This window comes from Emiliania huxleyi (genome assembly GCF_000372725.1).
Source record: "Emiliania huxleyi CCMP1516 chromosome Unknown EMIHUscaffold_152, whole genome shotgun sequence".
Classification (NCBI taxonomy): Eukaryota; Haptophyta; order Isochrysidales; family Noelaerhabdaceae; genus Emiliania; species Emiliania huxleyi.
In genome coordinates this window covers 285,227-293,071 of record NW_005201069.1, presented here as the reverse complement: position 1 = coordinate 293,071, position 7,845 = coordinate 285,227, and the positions used below count along the sequence as shown (strand labels likewise).

Sequence of the window (7,845 nt, the reverse complement as noted above, 5' to 3'; positions counted from 1 at the left end):
CGCCACCACCGCCATCGCCGCCGCCTCTGCCAGCCCGCCTCCGCCCTCGCCTCCACCACCGTCGCCGCCGCCGTCCCCGCCGCCTCCCTCGCCACCGCCCCCGTCGCTGCCGCCCTCACCCCCGCCCTCCGCCGTCCCCGCCGCCTCCCTCACCGCCGAGTGAGCTCACGGCCTCTTTTTCCCTAAAGTATGTGGCACCACAAATCACGTCAACACTCGCATGCATGCCACTTCCTCGCCGATCCCACCCTACCTCGTCCGCCCCTTCGCTTGCACCGTGCGGGGGCGCTGTGACCTGTGTGTCTGTTCGGTGGATGCGCCCTGATGTGGCGGAGCCCGTTCTCACTCCACCTGGTAGCGGGCGCACAAGCGCCCCTCTGTGGCGAAAGGTGGGCCGTCACGATGCAGCGACAGCGGGGTGCTGCCAGCAGGCTGCCAGGCCAAGTAGATCTGGAAGCGAAATGTGTGCGCCTATGTCCAAAGAGGGAGTCGTGGACAGCAGCTTCTACACGGCGAGTATATTGCGTCTAGAGTGATGCCTTGCAAAAGACTGGGTCCATGAGCAACTTGAGCACCTGAATTGCGCGTGGCTCCAAGTGCTCCAAGTATGCTTAGCGCTCCGAGAACCTACCGTGCCGTCCTCCCATCCCTCCCTTGGGCTGTCTGTTTTCTTTCTTTCTTTACCTACCTACCTGTGTGCCTTGTGAGCCTGTTTGTGTCTGTGTGTCGCTCGTGCGTGTCGTCATCATCTGTCTAGCGTCCACCCATACCGCGTTGGTGTCCAGTCCGAGCCTGGCTGTTCTTCACCTTTCTACCACTACCTACCTACCTACCTACTCCGAGAGTGGCTCCGGCGCTCCTTCGAAATGTGCAAGAGCGATCGCGACCGCGAGGTGGTGCGAGAGGCGGCGCGGGAGCGGATCCGCCCGGTGGAGGAGGCGGGGACGATGCTGGAATGGGACTCGTGGGGAGCGGTTGCCGAGTCGTGCCTGCCATCCCGTGTCGCGGAAGCGAGCCGGCTCGGTCTCGGGTTCTGAGGCTGTCCATGCTCGGTGGATCTGTCTTGTCCTCTCCCCGACGTGACATCTGATACACGACAGAGTGTCCCTTGTATGCGTAATGCGAGAGAGAGCGTTGTTTTCTTATGTGCATTGCGCCGCCCACCAAGCAGTTCCTCCACGTGTTCGCCAAGGAAGCGGCGGTCACCAACACGGACCGGACGGTGTATGGGGCGGCGTCGGCGAGCGCCTCCTCCTTTGTCGTCCACCAGCACCACGCACGCAGCAGATCTCCATGGCGGCGGTGGCGGGCGACGCCGAAAACATCAACAAGCAGGCGCGCACTGTCTGTGCACCAACTGGATCAATCAAGATTCAAGAACAAGCAAGCGGCAAACGGCCTCTTGTCCTCGGCCCCAGTGGGGGGTGGCCGGGTGGCTGTGCCGCCTTGCTCTGCGGACGGGCCCCTCCATCCACCCTTCACGTACGTACGGATCATGTAGTCCCCACACTCGCTGTCGTGGGATCGCTTGTAATAAATAAATAAATAAAACGGGCACGCCAAACGAGGGGTGGGAGAAGCATCGCTAAAAAGAAAGAAAGAAAACAGACAACCCAAGGGGGGCATCGCTTGCCAGTGCTGATAACTTTTGTCTTTTTTTGCAGCACACCTGGCCGCCACGCGCACAAAGGGCTCTCTGCGACCACAGCTCGACCGCGACTCGGACCGCGGATGAGGATAGGCAAGAAGTCGCGCGCGCGCCGCACGCTTGGCTTCTACCGGTCCGCCTTTGGCATCAAACAGCCGTACCGCGTGCTGGTCGACGGCACGGCGCTGCAGGCGCATCTCCTCTCCTTTGCCGCCCTCTCGCCGCCGCCCACATGCACAACGCCCGCCGCCCTTGCATCCGCAGGCCGCCGCCAATCTCGGGCTCGACCTGCGGGTGGAGCTCCCAAAGGTGCTGGGAGGCCGCGCCGAGGTGGTCGTGACGCGGGCGGTGGTCGCCGAGCTCCGCTCGCTCGGCAAGGAGTTCAAGAGCGCGACCGCGACGGCCAAGCGGCTGCCCAAGCTCGACTCGACCGGGAGCGGTCAGGCAGGGGCCGCGAGCGCGTCGGTGCGCCACCACCGCGCCGCCGCCCGCCTCCGACCGCCACTGCTTGCGGCGCACCGAGCCACTGCTTGACCCGCCGCCCTCTGAGCGCGGCCGCTCGCGCCAGGTGCTCTCCGCGGTGGAGAATGGGAACGCGCGCCGGCTGTGCGTGCTCACCGAGGACGCGGCGCTGCAGCAGAGGCTGGCGGCGCTCTCCGGCGTGCCGCTCCTCCGCTTCGCGCGCCAGGTGATCGTGCTCGAGCCGCCGCAGCGCGACGAGAGGGCCGCCGCCGAAGGCGCCGCCGAGGAGCTGGCGAGGGCGAACGACCGCCGCGCCGCGCTTGCGCCGGACGCGCCGGACGCCGCTCCGAAGAAGAGGAAGCGGCTCAGAGAGCCCAACCCGCTCTCGTGCAAGAAGAAGAAGCCGGCGCCTGCGCCGACCTCCTCCGGCGCGAGCGGCGAAGCCGGCGTCAAGAAGCGGCGCCGCGGCCGCCGGCGGGCGGCAGCCCCAGCGGCGGCAAGCGAGGGCGAGGCGGGGCGGGAACCGAACCCGCAGTGTGCGCAGTGAGAGTTAGTCGTTTTGACTGCCGCTGGGGTGGCGATGTGGACGGGTCCCCGGGTGACCGGGTCGACGTCCCACACCCACACAAGAACACGCGCACACGGGCGCACGCCCCTGAGAATTTCCTTCGGGATTCTGGCGCGGCGAGGTTGCGGTGCTGCTTCGCCGTTCGCGAGCAGCTGCAGCTCCGTGCCGGGCGGGCTTTTCAGTCCGTTCAGAGGCAACGCCAGCCATTCGGAATCGCCCCCGCATGCCCGTGAATGAAGGCTTTTTCTCAAGAGAGATTTAGATAAGAAGAAAAATCGCGCGAACACGTCATGCATACATGTATCCAGGGCGGGGACCTGTTCCTTTTTACCCATCTCACAGTAGAGGTGCGTTTTAGTTATGGAATTTGGCATTTGTCCAACTCTTTGTTTTATTGTAATCGTCATATCTGTGACTGTGTGTCTGCTCTATCTGGTCTCTGCTCGTCTGCTGTGCTTCTCGCTCGTGCGTCCTTATGGCATATGGGAAGTTGTGCTGACGGCCTCCTTTCTCCTCCTGCTCTCCTTACTCCTATGCCACGTGGCTGTGTGTGTTTGGGTTTCTATGTTTGCGATTTGGATTTTGAATTTTCTACTGCACTTTGTTTATTTATTTAGACATGCGCACGACAGATTTGTACTGTCTCACCGCTCTGAGCGGCCTATCCGTGTTTCTGCGCTACGCCATCTCAGCCTTTCTTCCTCTCCTTGGCGTTGAGCCTCTTGCGCTTCGTCGGCGACTTGACGGCCTTGACCGGGGTCAGCTCCGGCCTGTACTTGTAGACCGTGCAGGGCTTGTTGCGCGGGCCGGCATTCACCTTCACAACTCCTCCCTCCTCCGTCGTGACCGTCACGGAGGCGCCGGCTGCGATCTTGCGCGCAGCAGGCGAGGCGGCCAGTGCGAGGCTGCCGATGCTGAACGCCTCAACGGCGCCGTCCTCGAACTGCACCGACGCCGTGTGACCTTTTCTGCCATGCGTGACCTTGACCACCGTGCCGGACTGGCCCAAGCGAGCGAGGCGCTGGAGTGCTACAAACTGCGGGGTCCTTGATTTGGACAGCACGCCGCTGACAGTCAACTTGCTTCTGCTTTGACTCGAGCCCGGATGAAGGCTCTCGTCCAACACGTGGCCCATCTCCTTCAGCACGGCGATCACATCGTGAGCGGTGCCCTGCTGGTTGGGCAGCCGCTGCATCGCGCTGGTGACTTCGTCCACCCAGTTGATGCTCCGGTCATGCGGCACGCCAGCCTTCCCTTGGCCTATCGGCGCGAGCTTTGGATTCATCAGCCGCTGGCCTTGTTGTGTGACCGCGTTCACGCCGCGTCCCAGCGAGCGTGCGATGCTGCCCCACGCCTCGCCTCCCGTCCTCCGCCGCTTGATCGCCGCATCCTCGTCCTCGCTGTAGTTGCCCACGCCGGGCTTGAGGCCCGACCCCTCGAGCACATTGACCTTGCGCTTCAGCAGCCGAGACACGCGCGTCCACCGCTCCCGCTTATGACCGCCATCGCTCGAAAACGAGAGGTGAAGCAGGTTCCCGCGTCTTTGCGCCCGCCGCAGGCGCGCCTTCGGCCGCAGGTGCTCCGGTGGCGCAGCGCCGGCGGGAACGAAGGTGACCTTTGCCTCGCGCTTGACGTCAGGTTTTGACAGCCTTCTGTACTCCACCCGGTTGCCGTCGAAGAAGCAGCTCGAGCTCATACACACGTGCATCGTGCGAAGCCGCCGATTTTCAAAAAGAAAAAAGAAAACCGCGTACATAGTTCCTTTCTTTTTGGGCGACAAGCGCCCGATTGCTCGTTCGTACACTCGTCGACACTGGATCTCCTCCCCCGGACGGGGCCAGCCTACCCTGAAGGTCTGCCGGTCGGTCGCTCAACCGCTGGTGGGCGGAGCCGGCATGACCGTCGCCGCGGTGGCCGTGCTGGGCCGTGAGGCGCGCACTCACATCGCCGCCGGTCACAACACTGACCCACAGCACCGATTTCGTACTTCACCGTTTCGGTCCTGCTTTCGCCGGACGCCGCCGCCGCACGTGCAAAAAAAAGATGTGCGTGTCTAGATAGTGCTAGTTTTGGGGTGCACTCTGAAGGTATGCCGCTGGAGGTCATCGCTTTGGGCCCGCTTAGAGACGACACTGGAGTGGGAATCCCTATGTATCAAGATCCTCTGTTCTGCGCACGTGCGAAGCGTCACGGCGCGCGCCGGAGCGGGGGGGGGCCGGCATGCGGGCAGAGCAGCCCAGAGGCCGTGCAGGGGGAACGCGCTGCGCCGTCTGCGCAGCGGGCTCGCGCGCGCGCCTTCCATCTCGTCGCCCGCCGTCTGGCCGACGGTGGCCACCGGCGGCTGCGGGCCAAACTCGACGATGTCGGCGTCGTGCTGGATCACCGTCATGCGGAGTGTAAGTTAAGGCCCGATTGGGCTCGTTCGCTTGCCCTGAGGCGGCGCCTGTGAGGCGACAACGAGTGACTTCACAGCCGCGGTGTGATAGCCTCACCATATCCACGCGCGGCGTGCGCCGGCAGTCTACACGGGTCACGGCCAAGGCTGCTGTACTTTCCACACACACACGAAATGATGCAACAGGCCGTCAGCCCGCAGCGGCGCCCCCGCCCGGGCCTACCGGCGCGCGACCGAGCGCAGCGACGCGTGCGGCGGGGCCCAATTCGCTACTATCATTCTCTAGAGGCGGTTCGTTAGAGGCGGGGTCTGTTCACAGTGAACCCAATCACCATTTGCCCAGGCTGCTAAGGGCGGTGAGCGGCTTGCAAGGCCAAAGAAGGCAGCGCGTGCCAGAGAACAAGGCCGACGATGTCGCCTCCGCCTCTCGTGTACGAGCGGTACGCCAAGCTCGTCTCGAGAGGCGCGCCCGACTCGGTCGACTTCCTCAACGGCCAGTGGCAGGTTGGGGCGCCTCCCCGCGCCGGGCGCGCGCAAAAAGGAATCAGACCAACCTGACGCGTGCCGCCCTGCCCCCGTAGCGCGACCTCGTCGAGCCCGTCATCGGCGATCGACCGCACTACACCAAGGCCGGCTCCGGCTCCACCACCCTCCACATCTACTACCAGGCACGGCCACGGCTCCCGTCCGCCGCTCACCGCGCTGTTGGTCCGGTCACCGCGCGCCCGTCTCACGCAGGCGGACACGGCAACGTGGCATATCGCCTCGGAGGTTGGCGCGGGCCTCGTATTCGTCGCCGCCGCCTCCATCGCCCACCACCCCAACACCGTCCCTCGCTCCGCTTGGATGCTCGCCAAGCTCAACGCCGGCGCAGTCTCGCTCGAGGCGTGGCCCGACTTTGAGATTGTCACCGAGGGGCCAAATACGGAGGAGGAGCCCTTCCTGCTCGAGGAGATCGGGGTCGACTTCTTCCTCCGCGTCCAGCTCAAGACGCGCAAGGTTGCCCTCCCCCGCCCCCCCTCGCCCGCCCCCACTCCCCCCTTGCCCCAGCCCTCCCGCCCCCGCCAGCCCGCTGCCACCAAGTGCGTGGCGAGTCTTGCGCGCCCCTCGCCCCACCCTCCCCGCCCGCCCGCCCGCCCGCCCGCCTCCCCACCACGCGAGCCGCCACCCCCTCCCCCATTCCCCCAGTCCCTCGCCGCCGCGGCCCTCTCACCCCGCCCTGCGCGCGCCCCGCGCAGGTCATCTGGTTCGAGTCTCCCGCCGGAGAGGTCTACCACTCGGCCGCGAAGCCGGGCGGCGCCGGAGGGCGCGCCAAGCCGGGCAAGCGGTACTGCCACATCTGCCACAAGTGCTTCTCGGCAAACAACTTCCAGACGCAGCACCTCGCCAACCTGCACCGCCCGACCGCGCCGTCGGACCTCACCTGTGTCCCGGACGGCGCACAACGCCGCGGCTCTGCCGGGAGGCGTGCGGGGCGTGTCCATGACATGTCGGTGACTGTCTCGCAGGCGCGGGCGGCGTGCACCTGTGGTGGAAGCCTCCTCCGCCGCCGCCCTGCGGCGAGCCCGAGCTGGCCGCCTTCCAGCTGCGCTTCTCGATCGACGGCGGCGTCTCGTGGCAGGTTGGCATCGAAAACACGGACTCGCCCGAGCCGTGCGCGCGCGTCGGCAACCTCTCGCCCGGGCACGCCTACCTCTTCATGGTGGCGGCCATCAACGCCGCCGGCATGGGCGACTTCTCGCCGCCCTCGCCGCCGCTCCACCACTCCCCCGACGGCATCACCACCGCCGTCCCGTCGCTCAACTCGATCCTCTCCTCGCCGCACTCGTCCGCCGTCTCGTCGCCGCACGGCTCGCCGCCGCACGGCTCGCCCGCCCGGGGCGCGCCGCTGCCGCCGAGCATGGTTGCCGGCAGCCCCAAGGGCCCGACGCCGCGCGGCAGCCCGGCGCTCGCTGCCGCGCCCGCGCCCGCGCCCGCGCCCGCGCCCTCGCCCTCCGACGTGATCGACGCCTTCGTCGAGACGATGTCCGCCGAGGCGACGACGGTGGGCGACGACGACCTCGCGCTGACGCTGCAGAGCCTGCTCGGCGGCGACGAGCTGCTCGAGTCCCCTCGCGTCGAGGCGATCCGCAGGCGGCGCGACTCGATGGACGCCGGGTTTGCGGTTCCGCTCTCCAAGCGCAGCCGAGTCGAGGCGGCGCCGATGCCCGCGCCGCCGACCGCGAAGCGCTCCTCCTTCTCCTTCGACCTCGAGGCCGCCGACCTCGAGCTGCTGCTCGGCGACGCGCTGCCCGACATCAACGCGGGCCCCCTCTACCGCAAGGCTGGCGCGTCGCCGGGCGTGCTGGGCGTGCTGGGCGCCACCGGCTCGATGAAGGCGCTGCTCGCCGAGATGCAGGCGGGGGGGGACAAGGAGAAGCTGAAGGGCTCCCTCTCGCGCTCCTCCTCCGCCTCCGCCGCCGGGCTCGTCAAGCCAAAGACCATCTACCAGGTGCCCTCCGACGCGCGCCCGCCCGCCACGCCCACCCGCAGCGCCCGCCGCCGCAGCCCTCCTCCCCGCCGCCCCAGCCGCAGCCCCCGCCCGAGCGTCGCCAGCCGCCGGCCGCAGCCCTCTTTCGCTGCCGCTGCTGCCGCCCACGCTTGGCTCCCCCCTCCCCGCCACCACTCCAATCTCGCGGGGTCCTTGGTCAAGGCGCCCCACACTTGTCCACTCGGCTTTCCCCCTTGATGCGAGTCCGACTTTGAAACATCAATGCGTCGGGAGCCGGCCTG

At 66.8% G+C, this 7,845-nt stretch overlaps 1 protein-coding gene across 1 annotated transcript; it reads left to right on the top strand.

Moving 5' to 3' along the window:
• Nucleotides 1-1,731: 1,731 nt before the first annotated feature.
• On the top strand, nucleotides 1,732-2,940 carry EMIHUDRAFT_229080 (hypothetical protein; the record flags this gene model as incomplete). The annotated part of the gene is made up of 5 exons (XM_005786344.1): nucleotides 1,732-1,818; nucleotides 1,913-2,113; nucleotides 2,217-2,558; nucleotides 2,741-2,840; nucleotides 2,918-2,940. The coding sequence occupies 5 exons, from the start codon at nucleotides 1,732-1,734 to the stop codon at nucleotides 2,938-2,940; spliced, it is 753 nt and encodes a 250-aa protein (XP_005786401.1).
• Between the last annotated feature and the right edge of the window lie 4,905 nt (nucleotides 2,941-7,845).